The following is an 18,957-nucleotide window of genomic DNA, read 5'->3' on the forward strand; positions in this document are numbered from 1 at the left end:
GAGATACACCAAGTGATAGCTTTTACATGTCAATATTGTCGAGAACAAGATAAACAAAATTCCTTCAGCCTTTAACAAGTCCATTCAAAGAAAGATCTGGGTTCTTTCTATCATGCAAGTTGTGTAATATCGGTCAGCTGCCATTTTGTAAGTGGGAAGTGATTGCGCACATATATATTCACTCCCGGAGCCACAAATTTTTCATGAAGGGTTAAATTTTCCTGATCAAGGCAATGGGCTCTCGAGATTTGACTGTCTGCTGTCTTACTTGTTTTTGTTTTAAACCTAAACTGGTTGATATAAACAGAGCAAATAGAGTTGGTTCTGGTAGCGACAGGTCATCTGTGGCTGAAACACAAAAGGGGTCTATCCTTTGTTCTGCTTTACAACAGCTAAACCCATCCTCTTACTATCACCCTCTGGTCTCATCCTCAGCTTGTCATTATAGCAATTAGTTCAATATGAATTATTATCATCTCGCTGACAAGAAACAAGAACAGAAGACTACTGCCTGGTCAAAGCTATGGTCAAGCCGGAACCCAGAGATCCTGTCCATGCAGCTTGCGAAACAGCACCAGCCTGGCAAAACTGTATCGGCGTGTCGTGGGGGAGTGGTGCCTTTAGCATAAGCTACCGGGTGAGATATTATGAAGGGCCAGATTTCATTGTTCGTTTCGCTGCCCTTGGAAGGGCTATTCTCCGCAGGGAGAAAGTTGAAGTAGCGACAATGAGATACCTACGCAAGAATACGTCAATACCTGTTCCTGAAGTGTTTGGCCACGGTATCTGCTGGGCTGGTCCTTATATTGTTATGTCGTTTCTTGGAGGAGTGCCGTTATCAATGCTTCTCAAAGACCCTTCTTCAAAGGGAAGGTCAGTACTAAATCCGCAGACAGGCGATCGGAGCCTGACGCGGGCGTATCGCGAAATGGCCGTGATTATTGTCGAGTTGTCTGGACACGAATTTGATTCAATTGGTGCGCTTGAGGGCAATGAGAAGGGTTTCTTTATCACCAGGTGACCTCTCACCTTCAACATGAACGAGTTCATGGCGTCTGCAAGCTTACCCGAAGAAGTTTTCCCCTCGCACACCTTCAAGTTTATACACGGGCTACTTTGAAGCGCTTGCTTTGCAGCAGCCTTATCATCTTCGATTACAGCAACAAGACGCTGTTAGCAGCGAGGAGGACTGTCGAAAGAAATTCACCGCTCGTTGTTTATTCTTAGACATCACAAGGATACTCTGCGCGGAGCATCTTCAAGAGCCATTTCAGCTATATTGTGACGACTTCCGACCTTCGAATGTCCTATTAAATCTCGACCCTTTCCGCATCTCGGGCGTTATTAACTGGGAGTTTACATATGCTGCCCCTGCTGAGTTTACATGGGTTGCTCCTTGGTGGCTTTTACTGCAGAGTCCGAAGGACTGGGAGGGCGACCTGGATCTGTTTCTGAGTCGCTATGTTCCCAGGCTCCGTCTCTTCTTGGAAGTTCTAAGTGACCATGAAAGCAAGCTGATAGAGCGACAACTCCTCTCTGAGTCACAGCGCCTGTCTCCACCTATGGAGGACTCCATTGGATCTGGACTACTTTGGGTTTGCTTGGCCGCACGATACAGCTCCATGTTTGATGAGATCTACTGGACCTTCATTGACAGGCGATATTATGGGCCCTTTAACTCTCTTGACGACAATATACAGCTTTTGAACCCAGAGCAAAAGCAATAAATGGACGAACTAGTGGAGCTCAAGACTGGCCAGTATAACAAGGATGAAGACAGCTTCGAAGATCACTATCCAATTGACAAACTATTCGGATTGTGATTAACAGTGGACTATGCTATCCCACACACTGAAGCACAGTTAGAGGAAAGGAATCAATGGGTTGCTGATCTAAAGGTACTAATTTGCAGTTGTAAGGCGCGGTGATCACGGAGATAGCAATTCTGGGCAGGTATTTAAGTGTGGCATCCAACCCTCAACGGGTTGACCGAAAGTGTCTCAGTTGACCAACGTCTTTCAATTGTCCGTCAACACGCTAACATCTTGGCAGGATGTGCTATGTTGGGAATATCAAGGTCAAGCCCCCCCAAAAAGCTGGGCAGCATTTATAGTGGTTGATAGCATATGTAGCCAATTTGGTGAATCTTTGTCTAACCCTTGCCGATTCTCAATTGTATCCCCCGTAATGATTTCCCGGGATCACGGTGTGAGATATCTATACGGCCTAGTCCCGTCTTTGTTGGGACATTGAAAGGCTTCGGAATCTTGGCACCTTGTGACCGGGTATCTCGGAAACAGGCACAGAGTGCTCCGTGCGCCATCACGCTATCCATGGATTTCTATGGTGGAGAAAGATCTATTGGATTTCGGCGCGTCGGACCGACAGTATACGGAATTGCATCGGATGGCTTCCCCCACGTTCTATAAGCTTATAAATTCGGCAACCCCGAAGTCTACACACGTCTGCCGCCGAGCTATCACGTCAGACTTAAATAGCTTTATCTGTGCAATATTCTCCTGACTTAACACCGTGCTTGCTTGCTCCCTTCTTATAGCGCTCAAAGTCATTGTTCAAACCCGGCTAGCCCTGCGTCTTCGTTGATAATACAACCCATCCACTATCTTCAACAACATGGCCCGCATCCTAATAACTGGCTCAACAGACGGCCTCGGCCTCGAAGCCGCCCGCCAACTAGTCCAACGCAACCACACCGTCTACCTCCACGCACGCAACCAAGAACGCGCAGCCGCCGCCCAAGCCAAATGCCCCGGCGCAGCCGGCGTGCTGATCGCCGATTTGACCAGCGTGGCCGAAACGCGCAACCTCGCCGAGCAGGCCAACGCGATAGGAGCCTTCGACGCCGTCATCCTCAACGCAGGCATGCTCTACGGGCCCTTCCGCAAGACGCCCGACACCGGCGTCCCGGCTATGGTCTTCGTGAACGTCATCGCGCCTTATATCCTTGCTTGTCTGCTGACGCGGCCGAAGCGGCTTGTGTTCATTGCGTCGACTCTTCACCGCGAGGCTAATACCGATGTGAAGGATATTTTCTGGTTCCAGCGCGGGGAGGAGCAGTTCCGTGATTTCCCGGCGTATTGCGATTCGAAGCTTCATGTTATGATGCTAGCGAATGCCGTCGCGCGCCGGTTCAAGGGCACTTCTGTCACCGCTGTGCATCCGGGTTGGGTGGTTACTAAGCTTGGGGGCCAGAGCGCTACTGATAAGCTGGAGGATGGGGTCGAGACCTATGTCATGTTGGCGGAGGGGGACTACGACCAGAGTCTCACCGGGGTGTATTTTGACCCGAAGAGGAAGATCGGGGAGCCTCTTCCGGTGACGGCGGATGAAAATTTGCAGGAGCTTGTCGTTAAGGCTTGTCAGGATGTTACTGGGCTTACGCTGCCTGCTTAGGGTGGTGTGCCGGGGGGCTGTAGGACTTAGCGTGTACATGAGTTTCATGGGGAATTATTCTAGACTAGACTCGTGGTTTTCTCAAACCTGGGCTCGGGTTTTCATTGCTAGTGGCTGGTCGATTTGCCAGGAACTACACACTTGAAACTTTTCATATCTTGTCTGGTATTTATACTGTATATGGCTGGATAGCACTCCATGTTATAGGACCTGGCCACTGTTAATGGCTAGACCGGTAGTCGCGGCATTGAGTCAGTGATGTATTGTAGATTACTCTCCCGATTAGAGGGCTCGCCAGGTCGACCTGGCGACCTGGCCCCTCTATTCTCCCTATATGTGGAAATTTGATCTACAGAATGCCCGGAGTACATACTCCGTACTCTGGTTGGCTGACGCCGTGATCATACTAGTATACACCACCATAAGCACTAAGACACGACGAACGGCACGACCAGGCCTGGGCCAACTACGACCTTCCCACAAGTACAATGCAAGTGCAATCATTTTCCTTTCATAAAATTTATATACAACTGGGTATCATCCTATCTATTGACAATTTTGGTTTGCTATTGTTCAAAACATCGAGCTCCGCTTCTTTGACAATTTCCCCTCGTCGGAAGGCGGGCGGCGGAATCCAAAGAAACTGCTTTTTTTCGGCTGCACCGTCGGCCGTGGCTGTGCTGCCGCGTTCTGTGGCCTGCCCGATACCGGCACGATATGCGGCACCGACGGTGAGTGGTGATGGTGGTGGTAGAACCGCTGCGCGGGCGCCCCGCGGGGTGGAACGGCGGATTGCGGGTGGGGTCGGGCGCTGGCTTGAACTGGTGGTGCGGCCGGCCGCGGTGGTAGTCCTGGTGTGCGCACCTGCGCCCGTGCCTGCTGTTCCTCCCGTCCGTATATCTGCTGTAGTCGCTGCGTCTCCTTGTCAACCTCTTCTTGGCGCCGGCGACGTGCTTGCTCTTGCTCATCTTTCATCTTTCGTCGCCGTCTCTCTTCTTCGCGGTTGGGTTGTGGTTGTCTCATTTGTGGTGGGGGTTGGTTGGAGGTTGTGGTGCCCATTGGGGCTTTCCCGTTGAGTCCGCCGGATACTGCGGGCACAGGCTGTGGTTGTTGTTGCGGTTGTTTCCCCTTGGGGTTGGGGAGCGGTTTGTTTGCGGACGCGGCATTGGTGGGCTTAGGGCTGGACAAATGGAAGGCGTCCTTCATAGTTTCGAAGAACACGTCCCGGATGGTCACGGCGCCCAACAGGAGTACGACCTCTAGTCCCTTGAAGTCCTCCATCTCGACACGGTACAGGTTGGGCTCGTAGAGGGTCAGCTCGCGCAGGCTGCGGAAGATCGACACGGTGATGTCCGGCTCCTTGCTCTTTGTCTTCGTCTCCGGGATTGTTGCCGTCTTCCCCGATAGCAGACACGTCAGGTCCTTGGACAGCTTGCTGTCCCGGCGCCAGCTAAACCGCAGTTTTGGGGTTGTGTCGGCCGTGGCGGGGTCGATGCGGGATTGATCGAGCGTCGAGCTCGATGGCTGCCGGAAGGTCTGCTGTGGCATCTCGAAAGTCCAAGTCGCCGGGCTGTTCCACGACTTCGGCTTGAACTGCACCGTGATTTGCTGGTCCGGGTTGTAGAGGCGGACGGTGAAGCTGGTGGGGATGATGAGTTCTGGGGGCGGGGCCACTCCGCCATTCTGTCGGATGCTATCGGCGGACAGACTGGGTTGAGTGAATTCAGGCGCGAGGAGAACTTCGCCGTAGACGACATCAGGAACGTAGGGGTCGACCAAGGCTATGGCGTATCGGTTGGAAGAGGTGGGGGAGGCCGGGTCGGGGTACCGTAGGGTGTAGACGGGGTTCGGCTCGTTGCCATGTTGACAGAAGTAGACCGTCGAAGCATGGGATTCTTTCTTGCCAGGCTTGACATAGAAGGCTAGATGAGTTGTTAGCGTTCCTGGACTGTTTGGGACGTAAAATGAGGTCATTGAGGGGACAACAGACTAGGGAGGTTTTCGTCCAGCATGGTGGGTTCCTGCAGGGATTTACGCAATACGGAGACCACTGGGCAGCACCAAAGTCAACTGTAAAACCAAGAACTCGACTTGGCAGGATGCCATTGAATTATTATAAGCACGACAATGAGGTGGAGGCAGCAATCCAACGATGAGCCCCAGTGTTGTTGCTGAATCGAGACGCAACCGGGAAGCGGAGTGGGTGGTGCCTCAGGTTGGAACTCCGCCACGGCTAAAAATAGTTGTGCCAGACCCACTTAGTCAGCCAAACATAGCTAGTGCACAACCACCTAATGAACGCTTATTCGACTCGTCGGATTTGTTGATGAGAACTTCCCATCATACCTATTTATCTCTCGTCACCAACGAGGGCTTTCTTCTCCTCGTTTTGTTACACATTTCCGTTCAAGGGATTCCCTGCGCTGGCTCACATAACATTGACCTTCCACGATAGGCATCCCCATTCTAGCGGACCTGATTGATGCGATCTGCGAGCAGAATGCTTCCGCCTACGGGCCATGATGCCGATCGCCAGGCTGCCTTTTGCACCGCCGCTGTGGGATCGAGCTAGATTGGAGTCTGCCTGATTGGTCTCTGAATGGATACCAATTGACTCACACAACGGCAGTTCATCCGTTGGCCAGATCTTCAGGGGATGGGGCTTGGCTATGTTAAGTCTAATGACTGGATGGTGAATGCCGTCCAACCTGTGGCAATGTAGGGGCACCATGGACTAGGTTAACGCATATACAACTCTTCTGCCTTTCACCGCATGTCAGATTGAGTTCTGTCTTACAGCAGACTATCCATATATATATACATATATCACACCGTCATCACTCGTGTAACCAACCACGTCCATGATCAATCTCTCTGTAAAACGGGGACGAAGAGCAGAAGGACATCTACTTCCCTTCTCGCACCACACTCGTGTTGGTCGTTACCAGGATCTGCCGCACCGGACACCCCTCGGTGGCGTGAGTAGGTCCCCGCGTGACCCAGACGCTCTGTGACCGATTGTGGAGTTCAACCCAGGAGCCGTCCGGGTCGGACGGGTCGGAGGACGCCCCGCTGGACCGTGCGGCTGTCTTCTTGATATCCTGCGTGAAACGAACGAAGCACGCCCGAAGGACGGGAATCGACCCGAAGATGATGATGAACCACATCTCGGTCAGGGCCCAGACGTTGACCTTGCTGGTGGTACCGGTGCCGATCAGCTCGGTGTTTTGGGTAATGGAAACCGTCTTGTTGAGTCCGGCGATCCCAGATCTGTCGGCGTTAGGTGTTATCGATTGATGATGTCGGGGGTAGAATAGGAGTCGCCGACGTACATCAGTCCTCCGCACATGATCAGACAGAGGCTAACTTTGGTCGACCGCTTCATCTGCTGCAGACGTCCGATGATGTACAGCGGGTAAAAGGCGAGGATCAAATCCAGGAGCACCGTGACTGCTGAACACCCACCCCGGTTTTAATTAGCAGTGTGTCGGATGAGAGAGAAAGAGAAAGAGAGAATACCGCCATGGAAATAGCCAAATCGCGAGCACATGACGATCAAAGGACAGGCACCGTCGAGATCGTTGTCCCAGAGCTTCGCCATCGGCTGGCATTGTGCCAACATCAGGACCACCAAAACCAAACTGATGATCAACTGGAATGCGGCCATGAGGTAGAGGGCTGTCCTGCCGCGACATGCCGTCCCGGACTGCAGCGTCAGCAGCAGTGCGACAACCGCGATCCGCGCCACTGCCATGGCCAGCAGAGAGGTGATCTGACCCATCCACGACCATAACTTAGATTGCACGAGGTATCCATGCACGGGTGGCTCGCTGTGGTTGATAAGGTCGTAGTGGACGCTCGCAGTCATCAGGCTCTGACTGCACAGGGCGAGCCCCTTGGTGCGTGATTATGGACGTCAGTATATACGTATATCTTGCATAGTCTGTAGAGTCAGACCCACCAGCGCAATGATCACCCAGATGAAATCCCAGCGCAGACCGAGGATCCCCGCCCGCGGATGCCCTGGTAGACAAAACGCGGCGGTCTTCGCCCGCAGCGCCACCAGTACCAGAGCCAAGGCGGTCTCCGCCCAGCTGATCCCAAGGACCATTGAGCCTTTATTCCCATACGCTGTATTGGGCGGCTCCACCATGCCGCTACATGGCCCGGGGGCTGCACTTTCTATTTGACTGAACGAAGTGTCGGAGCAAAATGGGGACGGTGGGCCTCAGACAAACCTTCCCATCTGGACTTATCCAAAGCGACGGGTTTTAAAACTGTCGAGCGGGGAAGCTGAGAAGTCTCGGGAGGTTGAAGGTATCACAGAGGGCTGGAGCGGCTGCATCTGTCGTTTGTCGGCTGAATTGGGAACTAGGATTGCTGCAGATCTTGCTGGTGCGATCCTTGTCGCAGCGGTGCTCACCCGCTTGATTCGTTGTCTGTTGACCTCCGATGTAGACTTGGACCATGCTCGGTATTTCTCTCGATCTTGGTGGTATTTTGTTTCCGATCTCATCTATCGAGGGTATATGACGCGCCTTCACTTTTTTTCGACTCGGAAAAGAACTCCACGCCTGCTAAGAATAGCGCGTACTATGGGTGCAACGCCGCCTCCCGCTCAGCTGAATCCCTCTCCTACATGTTCCCATCCATCTCATGATGGTCTCTGTGGAATGATGCCGCTGAGGTGAGATGATGCATGTCAGCGGGCTGAACGCCCGACTGAATTTGAGTGATTATATGCCAAGATGATTGGATTATCCAACCCCAACCCTAATCGCGATCTTCTTTCAGCAATTCCTGTCCATATGTGACTGGACATCCCGTACGGAAGTTAACAATCCCCTTGTCCCAAATCAGCCCTTGATCAAGATCTACCCACTCAGGTAAATCACAAAACACGCCACTCCCAGTCATTGGCTTTTGTATTTACACTAGGAATCATCAGCATATCAGATAGGTAAACCCATGAGTCCAAATACCGAAACTACTCACCTGGCCCTTGCCATCACCAGTAGGGAAGCAGATCAAGTCATCACAGCACATGTAACTGAATCTGATGGAGTTACCAACACATGGGTCACCGACGTTGCCCTTACAGAGGCGACGCTTTTCAAGAAGTTGATCAATAGGCGTGGCTACGGCGAGGGTACTCAGCGCAAGAAAGACGACAGTAGTAAATTTTACATTCAATATTCAATGGCTGGCTACTAAGGTTTCAGTCGTTGGGAAGAGATTGTGTGTATGAATGAATATAGGAAAGATCTGTCATGGGATGGAAAGTGCTTGCTTGATATAAATTATAAGTCGCAGCTGGGAACATTCGTCGATGATGGTCTGCTCTGCTAGTGATTCTCCTCGGTTTATGTACATTGCCCGACTTGCCCGCTGCGGGGAAATTTCTTTCGAAGAGGCTGATGATCGATCATCAGCTCGTCTGGTCCGAAGAGAATCAGCTCAATTATTCTAAAAAGGAGTAGGGCCCGATCTACAGGAAGAATGCTAGAAAGAACCCGTGTCTGCCTTAGAATCAAGGAATGAAGTATGCTTTTGGACCAGGCATGGATCATCTCAGGTGTATCTTACAACGCCCAAATGTTGACCAACGTCTGGTATAGGGTTTATTCTGACTGATACACCCAACTGATCATGACACTTTCAATATTCAAAACACACCCTACACTGAGTACAACACTGTCTGATAGAACGAGTCCCGAGATTATACCCATTGCTTATCTCCAAAATGCGAGACAAACGCCCCGCCGTACCCACCCTCGATGCTAGCCTTTTCCCACGTCGAGCGGACATGTCGGACAGATTCTTCGGGCGTGATTGGGCCTTTGAAGTGAGGCGCGTAGGCGACAATCTTGCCCATGAGTCCCATCATGCTCTTCATCTCTTCGGGAGTAGCTGTGCATTGGTAAGCATCAGTTGGATATCCACCGTGAGTAAACATCCATCTTGAGCAAAGTTCAGGCAGGAAATGAGACGAACCGTTTGCGCTGTGGCCCACATCCACCACCCCGGGGCTGATACTCAAGAAGAGCACCCCGTCTTTCTTGTACTGCGCGTTGAACTTGGCCACGATGATGTTCAGGGCTGCTTTGAAGGCCGCATACAGAGCACCCACGTCCATCTCATATTCGTTGGTCAAGTCAAGGTCGGCTAGCCCAGTCGAAATGGTGATGACTTTTTTGACCGTGCCTTTCAGGACTAGAGGGAGGAAGAGGTGGAAGAGGTGGATGTTCCCGGCAATGTTGGTCTGCGAGAGCTGTGCTGAGACCGAGTCAATCTCTTCGGGTTTGTTGCTCCTATATTGACCCTTGTCTTTAACCACCGAATCCCCTAGACACGAGCCAAAGAGAAGAGAAAAGACCTACAGTGCGCCAATGGGTTTATAGGCGTCTAGGCTGGGCAACAGAGCTCCGTTGGCGACCAAGTAGTCAACGCCACGCTCGCCCACAATCTCGGCCGTGTCGGCTGCGGCTTGCTTCAGGCTGGCGTAATTGCTGAGGTCTCCATAGAGAATATGGATGTTGGGGCGGCCGCCCAGTTCAGCTACTATCTTCTTCTCAGTCGCAGGCTTGTCGCGCACCAGACCGATGACCAGGCTACTCGGGTCTTCCGAGATCTGCCGGAGGAATTCGAACTGTGCTAGATTAGGTACAGACGGTGCGGACTTTAGAAAGGGGCAGACTCACTCCTATTCCCCTGGAAACTCCGGTGATTACGTATACAGACATGGTGAGTCAAAGAGTACTGATCCTCGGTCGAATTGAATAGTGTATGTAGGGTACGACAAGTAGATAGCCATGACTGTCATACAGAAAGCGATTTATATAATGATCATACCATATTCCAGATGCTGAATAATGCTGCTCGCGTGATTATAGAACTTGATGGAACTCTCTCTTCATCAAACTCGGGATTTGCACCTCACTTGACACAAGACTGGATGCCTTAATAAATCTAGGGTAGGTTCAATTCTCCCCAGCCCATCATAGCAAATATTGACCAGGATCAACTCGTGACGGGAGTAAGCAAAAGAAAAGATCTGTTATAATGATAGAGGGGATTATAAATCCCAAAGGTGGCATCATGTCTTCTGTAGTAGGTCCATGCGCTGCGCTGCTAACCCAGGAAGTATCGAACTGCCCGCCTAACTGCGGGGAATAGACATGGACTTTTCAAGGCGCAACACCATGCCGATTATTGATATAGGGTGAGAAAATATGAGAATGAAGCAGCAGAGGTCCAAACCGCCACTCTGTCCTGTCACCTGACCCCCAAGCCCTATTCACTCGTGAATCACTCACTGCCTGAGGCTATCACAGCTAAATGACCAGCGTCAGCCTTGACCACCCGTTATTGATCTCCTCCTTTCTGGACCCACTTCCCATCTCCCCCACGCCTCATGTCGCGTTTTGGAGTACACCTTCGATAACCTCCATTTGATTTTACGTCCTCATAGAGAGGGTCATTGGCTTTGCTGCTTGATCTGGGGGGATCCCCGAGTCATATTAATTTATTGAGTTCCTCTGCTACACTAGTCTTCATAATGGCCCACCAGGAGGAGCTTCTCCCGGCCTGTCCGGATCCCTTGGTCATCAGCCTCATGAACGTATTGAACAGCTGAAGGGATGCCCGGATGACCCCAAATATGAGTGCCAGAGAATCAATATTCTAGCACTCATCCGAATGGACGAGACTAGGGAACTCGGGACCCTTGCAGTCGGTCCTACGATCTACATCTGCGACGGGGAGATCTGGGAAGGGAAGCTGAGCAGTGAGAATCTTCCTCCCAGGGAGTCTGTCGTGTGGGCCGAGGTTGGTCTCCATCTCTCAATATACGTTATGCTCAAGACGACCTCTTACCTGTCCTTCAGAGACTTGGCATGCAGATGATGCAACAGGGTTATCCCAGGCAACTACTTCCAAATAGTGATATGTTTTGTTGAAATATCGATCATATCAAGATTATCAAAAATACTTATTCGGTGCCTTGGTGCAGTAGCTGGATAGTATCATTGCTAAAGACGGCCTTCGTTTAGTATGTACCGTCTCAATGACAGTGGTACTTTTGTTGCATTGCTGGGAGGTCCATGCATGAGGTATGTTACGGACATGTTTAACAGTCTCCACTACACTGCCTTTACTGATGCGATGTAGATTTTTACAATATTCAGTATTGCTTATGGAGACATCCCACACCTTCCTCTCCGGGCGTACTGTCAATGGCGGCAGCGACATACAGACCATTTACGAGAGTGCCTGCAGCTGTCGTGGACTGGGAAGAAGCAACGCAGAATGACGGGACCAACATTGTTGACATCAACACCAATATTCACGAGCAGTATAGGCTCTAATCTTGGCTGTTTAGCAGAATGCACGGTCGACAGACAAAGAGCAGGGACATACCCATCTGGCGCAGTTACACCATGACCTATTGACATATCTTGACAACTTTGGCAAAGCCTGTCAACACTATCGGTGGAGTAGTAATTCGTGAGCAAATCAGCCTCGAGCTTCAAATAGTTAATCCCCAAGGTGAAGCACTTCTTGTCTTGTGGAGGTCGCCGTCATCACTCCTAACCAGCTGAGCCTGGCTCGACTGTCTGGAAGAGGCATACGAGACTGACTATACTTTGCCACTGCCCCTGGACATAATATTTTATATGTTGCAAGCTAAAAAAACGACATTGTCACTCAGCTTCCAGTAATTTACAAGTGAGTGATAGAAGTCTGCGGTGCACGGGCTACTCGAGCGCGGTACTGTTGCATAGTGTTAGGTCTCGGCCATATCAAGTCTGACCGAAAATCACTTCGGTTTCTGCTGCATGGCTGAGATTAACTAGGATAGTAAATTCACTTGTTTGCTACCTCTATATCCGTTAGATAGCGAGATAGTGTATAGATGGTCTATTGAAAACACCGGCAGTGACATGGAAGTATTCATCGTCTTAATGAGGGCAAATAGAGTCATATAATCTACACTACATGATACTGGCATTGCCCAGATAATGGAGACACAACAGACAGCCTGGTTATGACTATATAGAAGACGAGAGTAAGGCGAGTGCAGTCTCGGCAAAGTAGACCCTGATGTCGTACTCAAATTTCATAATAGCCATACTAGGCTGGATCATCCTATACTAATGAATCCTCCCTGCGATGTGTCAGTAAGAGTCGAGACGTACCTATCCATGCCCAGCCTATTATCGGTTATCTCGTAGTACATACATACTTCATGGGATGAGGATCAGATGAGAATGATGGACTCAAAGACTACTTTGTACATTGCTCTCCAAGCAAAGATGCTTGTTCAATTCTTTCTTCGATACAACAATAGATACAATTCTAACAATCCATTGACTGTCTCATAATGTCATTCCCTGCGCAAACAGAAAACATCCACCCACCCTTTATTTGTTTATTGTCCTTCCAGATCTATACCCGTCTATCCAAAACGAATCAAGGTCTAGTCTATACCTCCTTCTCAGACTTAGCCTTGGCCGCCTCCCGCTCCGCCGTGCTAAGCTGCAGTCCCTGCTCGTCCCACCGCTGCTTACCCTGCAGGAACAGCTTCTTCTGCTCCTCCCGTCCCGGCATGGGGTCCTCCTTTCCGCGGCGCTGGCGCGACTCGCTCGTCTCGACCATCGTCGCGTTGTCGCCGTCGATTGCCCGGCCTTCCAGATCCTCGGTGTCTTCGTTGGAGCTGAAGGTGTAGGTGCGGTATTCGGTGTTGACCCATGCGGTGCCTGTGATTATTAGTATTCGGTTCGTCTTTCACCGAAGAGCATAATGCGCGCTCGAGCAAATAAGATATGTACGAACCGTAGCCCTTCGAACAGTCCTCCCAATCCTCAGTGAAGTAGTGCAGGAAGGTCCCGTGCGTCACGATAACGATCTCCTTCTCCGGGCGCGCTTTGAGCCAGCGGCGGGCGGCGCGAGCGCGCTCTTGGATCGCGTCACTGGTGGGCGCATACCGACCAGCCTGTTACCACATTAGCCAGCCACACACTTACACAAACCACGACCAATCGGAGCAGAAGTCCTCCGTAGACTTGGGGGGGAGAAAAGAAAGATACCTTAACATTCCACCCCTCCTCAACCAACCCCACATCAACAGGCAACCCCTTCTCCTCCACCTCGCGCTGCAATTCCGCCGGACTGCTCCCGGTGTCGCACGGGACGTCGCTCGTCTCCTGTGCGTCGGGGATGAGGATCAGGCGCGTGTCGGGTCGCGCGTGGAATATGGGCTCGAAGCTCTCTAGCGCGGTGTATATCGTGCGACGGAGCGGCGAGGCTGTGACGAGGTCGACCTTGTCGTGTGCGGGGAAGGAGTCGCGGAGGGTGCGGCATTGGGAGACGCCGAGGTCGGTGAGGGGGGGGTCCGGGATGACGTGGTTTTCTGGGGAGAGGTTGTGGACGCCCTGGTTGATTTGTTAGGTTCTTCGCGCTTTCTTTTGGTGATTGGTTTTGGTTTCGTGTCTTTGGATTTGGGTCCGTGGCTTCGGATTTTGGCTTGGGGATTGCGGTGGGAGACGAACCTGGGCGTGGCGGACGCAGTGAACGATAGGAGCCATTTTATATTATTCTTTGTCTTTCTGTATCTAATATGTTCTGTGAACAGGTTAGATCTGGAGAGAAGGGAGTGCAACGCAATGAGAAGAAGGAAGAAAGAGACGTGGGGGTCGCGGGGCAAAAACATTCAGGGGACGAAGCCAATAAGGATTGACGATGCAGTCCGGCCGGGCTAACGCCTAGGGCGCTGCACCGGACCCAATGGGTTGACACCGGTGACTTACTTGGGTTCTATTGAGTCTTTAGGGTTGAGGAGAGCAAGGGGTGTATTGTTGATATGATTATGAGTTATATTTATGGATAAGTATGAAAAAGAAGAAAAGAAGGAGAAAAGAAAACGAATGGAAGGAAAAAGGAAAACGTGCAAACTTTAAATGTTTGGTGGCGCCGAGGAACGTCCGGCAGTGGCGAACCATCTATACAGTATCGATTTATATATATTTAGAGGGATGCACAGAATGTATAATAGTCTGCAACTATAATAGAGAAATATGTAAATGTAATAGTTGTAATATACAGGGTATAATCAAGCCACGCCGAATCCCCGTGCATTTTCCAACGCCTTATTCAACTTCTCCTCCAATACGCTCCTCGACGAATACTCCGGCAGGAGAAGCCGGCCAAAACAGGTTAAACTCGTGGGGAGGCGCTATTTGGTCAGTTTCATTCATGATCATTGATAAATGGGGGTCATGAAAGGGAACATACAGCATCTCCAACTCCATTCTTCTGAATCACAAACATAATGCTCGCGATCCCATTAACCGGCACCCGGTCACTAGCCGTCACAAACTCAAGCAACTGCGCCTTCTTCGCTGGGGTAAACCGTCGCGCGACGGCCCAGAAGTCGCGCACCACCCGGTGGTGCGGCCCGAACCCGCCTTCGTACCGCGCGTGTCGCTCTAGCTCGCCGATGTCGATCTCCTGGATGCCCTCGACGACGGTCTTGAGTGCCTCAGGTGTGAATATCGATAGCGCCGTCCGGTCAAGACATGTGTAAAACCCCTGCGCGAAGGCTTCAAACTGGCCCCGGATGGATTTGTCTGTTAGCCAGAAGATGTAGTCTTGGACGAATTGGTTGCGGTTGGCGTTTGTTACTAGGGGGGCTTCTTCCGAGGGTGGGGTCGAGGATTGGACTGGGACGGAGCCGTCGAGCGACTTGGCGATGTCGACTTGGGAGTCTGATGCGTCGGCGGTGGTTGAGGTTGAAGATCGCCGCACGTCCAACGGCGATGGGTGAACCGGCCACGGCGCGTCACGGTCGACTCGATGCATGTCGATCGTCTGGATACTGCCAAACGCCTCGAAACTAAACTCGTAGGTCCGCATGAACACGTCCCCCACATCGCCGTCCTCCCAACTGAGTAGCCCTTCCAGGCCCTTAGTGAGCTCAGGCCAGCCGTCGCGGATCTGATCCAGCTGCTTCACTTTGCGGCCGAGCAGCTTGCGGTAGAACGCCGTCGGGAAGTTCACCGGCAGCGTCAGCCCGTTGTACACCGCCAGCGACATCAGCAGTCCCAGCAGCTCGAATTTGAATAGCGGCTCTAGCGACCCCGGCTGGATCCACGACACCCGCGTGCGGCTGTCCAGTGTGAACATCCCGTAGGCTGGGTCTAGTGCTTCTGCCATCAGAACCCGGAAGAACTCCTGCTGCACACCGCCATGGTCGAGCCCTTCTTCACCCTCTTCCATTCCCATCTGCACTTTCAGCGGCCGCATTAGCTCGCGCCGCTCGCGCCGCCAGACTTGGTTCAGCGCGTCAGTGAGCACGTTGTCGCGCCGCACGGCGAGAACCAGGTACGTCGTCATGGACGTTCGCATGTGCGCTAGGAGATTCACGTCGTCCTGGATCCGGATCGCCCCGAAGGCGGTTTGAGTGACGTGTCGCGTCGTGGTCATCGCCGCCTCGTAGTACCGCGACATGGCGGCGTAGTTTAGCGCGCGGAAGTAGATGACCAGCGCGGACGGTGGGAAGAGAAAGGAATACGACAACAGGTGCATCTTCCGGTTGTCGGACAGACTGCCCATCCAGTCTACCGGCATCTCGAGGGGTTCCAGCCTCTCGGAGAGGAACGGCGTGTGGAAGTCCTCGGGGATAAGCCCGAGGCGGTGTCGTTCTTTGTATAGGACGGACAAAATCTGCACCGCGCCTCCCGCGGCACTCCCTTTCGACATCTCTGGGTTCCCGTCCCATTCCCGGAGAAGGAGAGTCCGTAGCCACTCGGCGATGACGGCGGGCGCACCGGGGGGCTTGGGTTCGGAGTCGTGGGCGGGTATCCCGGCGTGTGGAAGATCGCGATGCACACTGAGGTTGTCTACCAGGCGATCCAACACGCCGTTCTTGCGCGGGTGGGGTACGTGGTGAGAGTATGCCTGACGGGCCTTGAATATCTCGTGGAACGCGGACCGCGCGGTCAGTGCACGGACCAGCCGATTCACCAGCCGCAGAGCAAGTTCGTGTTCGAGCATGTCCGTGGTGTCCACTATCAATCGCTTGTTGTGAAGCGGGAGTTTCTGCATCTCCGCCTGGGACGCCACGGCGCCAGTCGCCCGCATTTGCAAAATTCCACGCCACGTCGGTGCGTCGACCTCTGGCAAGGCGCCCGCCAACGCCAACAGGGCCACCGTCGCGACGTCTGCGGCCCGGTCGTCGGAGACATACGCGTTTCCACCCGAGTCGGACGCGCGACGGAGGATAGGAGCCGGAGGAGCTCCTGAAGACGAGTTGCACGACGATCGGCGCGAAGATTTGCTTGGCGTCGACAGCTCTTTGGGTGGGACGAACAGGGCTTCCACTGCACTCCACAGGCTATGGAAGATGAGGTCCTTTGGGCACAGGGTGAAGAGCTTCCGCAGTGACGGCTGGATATGGGGGAGATTCAATGTCGACGTGGCACCGCCCGATGCGTTTTCGCGAAACGAGCGAAGGATTTGCTTAGTGCTGCCCAGGGCATAAAACACACTTTGGCCGACAAAGGTGAACACCTGGCGTTGACGTGGGGTTGCAAATCGCCATTCCGAGTCCTCAAACCCGCCCGTCGACTCGAGGTACGCCAGCTCTTCTTTCCAGCTCTGTGCCTCTTCTTCCGATAAAATCATCATCGCGGCGAGTCCGTCGACAATGTCCGCGGTAAGGTGTGTGACCGATTGAATGCCAGCGTCATTCCGCCGCCGGCGCGAGCCCTTCCGTTTGGGCTTTCGTTCCTTGGGCGATTTGAGATCCGTCATCTGCTCACCCCTCCCTGATGGGGTTGCCTCGGTATCGGGTACCGGGACCTCATTCAGAAACTTAGCCCCGTCCCATGACACGCGTCTCTCTTTCTTCCGCTGGTCTGGCACGGGGGTGGCGTTCACGTCACCGGCCCTCCCGCGATGCTTCTGGGGTCGATGCTTCAGAGCTGGTGGCGATGATATTTTAACCAGGTCGTCGTTGGTACGTGTGTTGACGGACAGTTTCCGGGCTGGCTTGAGCTCCGCGTTGGATTTCTCCTCCATATTGGACCGTGGCGTCTGGCGCCATTGGTCCACCTCCGTGACCGACAGTCGCTTGATCTGCTGGTTCGGCAGCTTGAGCTCCACGGCAGCCGTTTGGCCCCCGTGGCGCGATGACGGCGTATGGGGGTTGCTCCCAGGGGGGCGGTTTGGAACGACCCGGTCTGGCTTGGACCGTGTGTCGGGCCGATGATCGGGGTAGTGGCCGCGGGCTTTCTCTCCCTGCGCCTGTGGTCGATTACTGTACGGAATCTTCGCCAACATGGGATCTTCGTCGAGCGTAGTTGGCGACCGCCGCAGTGGTAACCACTCAATCATCCTCAACGACAACGTATCGAACAGATTTTGCGTAAAAGACTTAGGATCCTTCAGCCGCTGCGCCGGCCGGCCATCATCCTCCGGCACACCATGGCCGCTTTTATCGAGTGCAGACTCCGCAGACTGACACTCCCCAGTATGGCCCTCAAATTGCACCAATTCGGAATTCGGGTCCTGGACCGCCTGTGCCTCGGTCCCACCTTCACCGGCACCGCGGCCAGGCTCCTTCGACTCGTACGCAGGATGAGAGCGGGGCCGTCGCTTCGGTCGTCGCTGGCTCTCTTGCGGGGCTAGTTCGGATATCACACGGGGTGCATTGCGACAGAGGCCGCTTTCCGCGTTGTCGACGCTCGCGAGGTAGCAGGCCAAGGTGCGGGCGCTCAGCTCGGTGTAACGGCGATAGGGGCCCTCGGTGACCCTCTTCCGGTAGCTGGCGCAGGTGGGAGTCGAACACCCGGGGTTCTGGCAGCCGAAGAGGATTTGACTTTTGTATCTAAAGCGAGCGGGGAGGATACGTCAGCCTACTCCGCCGAGCGTATATAGATCCAGTGGGCCGAAGTGCTATGCTCACCTGCGGACCAGCAGGTTAAACTGGCGACGACGTTCGTCCCGACACCAGAGGAGGACCTGCGCCGGGTCGGATACGTCGACTGTGTTCTGGGCAATGATCTCCGGGGCATTTGGGGGCAGCTTGGAGCGGTGGAACTGGGGTCTGTCGACGCCGCCGCTACCACGAGTAGCTTCGTAGGAGCTCACGGAAGCTCCGCGGAGCCTGGTCATCTTCGCAGGGAGAGGGTCATGCCTGGGACAGCGAGTGAAATGGTTTCTTGGGGATCCTGTATGTGCGTCTGGATGTCAAATCACTTGCAGCAAGTGGGTGCGATGGCGATGAAGTGGCAGTTCGTGATATGCCACTCCGGGGTTCGAGCTGACCGGAGTACGGTGAGCCTGAGGCGCCAAGGTATGGGTCACGGCGGAATAAGTGGGCTCCGACGCTAGCCTGATTGGGAGGCGGTGGGTCTCCTTAGGAGCAAATCACGTCATCTGTATACTTTGATTCCAGCACTCTGTACCATTGTTGGGGAAGAAGAGAGGTAGATTTAGTTTACCTAGTGTGACAAGATAGATTTATACTTTGAGATTACTTTT

The 18,957-nt window shown here is 53.0% G+C and overlaps 7 protein-coding genes across 7 annotated transcripts; 2 read left to right on the top strand and 5 right to left on the bottom strand.

The window, feature by feature from the left end:
- Positions 1-461: 461 nt before the first annotated feature.
- Positions 462-1,727, top strand: BDW47DRAFT_115520 (phosphotransferase family protein; the record flags this gene model as incomplete). The annotated part of the gene is made up of 4 exons (XM_024814806.1): positions 462-598; positions 631-1,017; positions 1,063-1,075; positions 1,188-1,727. The coding sequence occupies 4 exons, from the start codon at positions 462-464 to the stop codon at positions 1,725-1,727; spliced, it is 1,077 nt and encodes a 358-aa protein (XP_024675389.1).
- A 771-nt stretch (positions 1,728-2,498) lies between these two features.
- BDW47DRAFT_100029 (putative short chain dehydrogenase/ reductase) lies at positions 2,499-3,575 on the top strand. The gene has a single exon (XM_024811349.1). The coding sequence runs from the start codon at positions 2,635-2,637 to the stop codon at positions 3,412-3,414; it is 780 nt and encodes a 259-aa protein (XP_024675390.1). The 5' UTR covers positions 2,499-2,634; the 3' UTR covers positions 3,415-3,575.
- Positions 3,576-3,987: 412 nt separating this feature from the next.
- On the bottom strand, positions 3,988-5,674 carry BDW47DRAFT_133741 (uncharacterized protein; the record flags this gene model as incomplete). The annotated part of the gene is made up of 2 exons (XM_024817915.1): positions 5,405-5,674; positions 3,988-5,336 (listed from the first exon to the last, which is right to left on the bottom strand). Exons 1-2 carry the CDS (start codon positions 5,424-5,426, stop codon positions 3,988-3,990), a joined length of 1,371 nt encoding a protein of 456 aa, XP_024675391.1. The 5' UTR covers positions 5,427-5,674.
- Positions 5,675-6,320: 646 nt separating this feature from the next.
- On the bottom strand, positions 6,321-7,567 carry BDW47DRAFT_115523 (uncharacterized protein; the record flags this gene model as incomplete). The annotated part of the gene is made up of 4 exons (XM_024814807.1): positions 6,321-6,684; positions 6,747-6,864; positions 6,934-7,309; positions 7,376-7,567. 4 exons carry the CDS (start codon positions 7,565-7,567, stop codon positions 6,321-6,323), a joined length of 1,050 nt encoding a protein of 349 aa, XP_024675392.1.
- Positions 7,568-9,133: 1,566 nt separating this feature from the next.
- BDW47DRAFT_122932 (putative short chain dehydrogenase) lies at positions 9,134-10,157 on the bottom strand (the record flags this gene model as incomplete). Its single annotated transcript, XM_024815947.1, has 4 exons — positions 9,134-9,324; positions 9,409-9,725; positions 9,795-10,063; positions 10,116-10,157. 4 exons carry the CDS (start codon positions 10,155-10,157, stop codon positions 9,134-9,136), a joined length of 819 nt encoding a protein of 272 aa, XP_024675393.1.
- Positions 10,158-12,724: 2,567 nt separating this feature from the next.
- Positions 12,725-14,303, bottom strand: BDW47DRAFT_100038 (uncharacterized protein). Its single transcript, XM_024811350.1, has 5 exons — positions 14,223-14,303; positions 13,965-14,037; positions 13,503-13,847; positions 13,249-13,408; positions 12,725-13,172 (listed from the first exon to the last, which is right to left on the bottom strand). The coding sequence occupies exons 2-5, from the start codon at positions 13,998-14,000 to the stop codon at positions 12,898-12,900; spliced, it is 816 nt and encodes a 271-aa protein (XP_024675394.1). The 5' UTR covers positions 14,001-14,037; positions 14,223-14,303; the 3' UTR covers positions 12,725-12,897.
- A 215-nt stretch (positions 14,304-14,518) lies between these two features.
- On the bottom strand, positions 14,519-18,879 carry BDW47DRAFT_67178 (HECT domain protein). The gene is made up of 3 exons (XM_024819575.1): positions 18,380-18,879; positions 14,707-18,301; positions 14,519-14,647 (listed from the first exon to the last, which is right to left on the bottom strand). The coding sequence occupies exons 1-3, from the start codon at positions 18,586-18,588 to the stop codon at positions 14,525-14,527; spliced, it is 3,927 nt and encodes a 1,308-aa protein (XP_024675395.1). The 5' UTR covers positions 18,589-18,879; the 3' UTR covers positions 14,519-14,524.
- Between the last annotated feature and the right edge of the window lie 78 nt (positions 18,880-18,957).

Source organism: Aspergillus candidus (genome assembly GCF_002847045.1).
Source record: "Aspergillus candidus strain CBS 102.13 unplaced genomic scaffold BDW47scaffold_5, whole genome shotgun sequence".
In the NCBI taxonomy this organism is placed as follows: domain Eukaryota; kingdom Fungi; phylum Ascomycota; class Eurotiomycetes; order Eurotiales; family Aspergillaceae; genus Aspergillus; species Aspergillus candidus.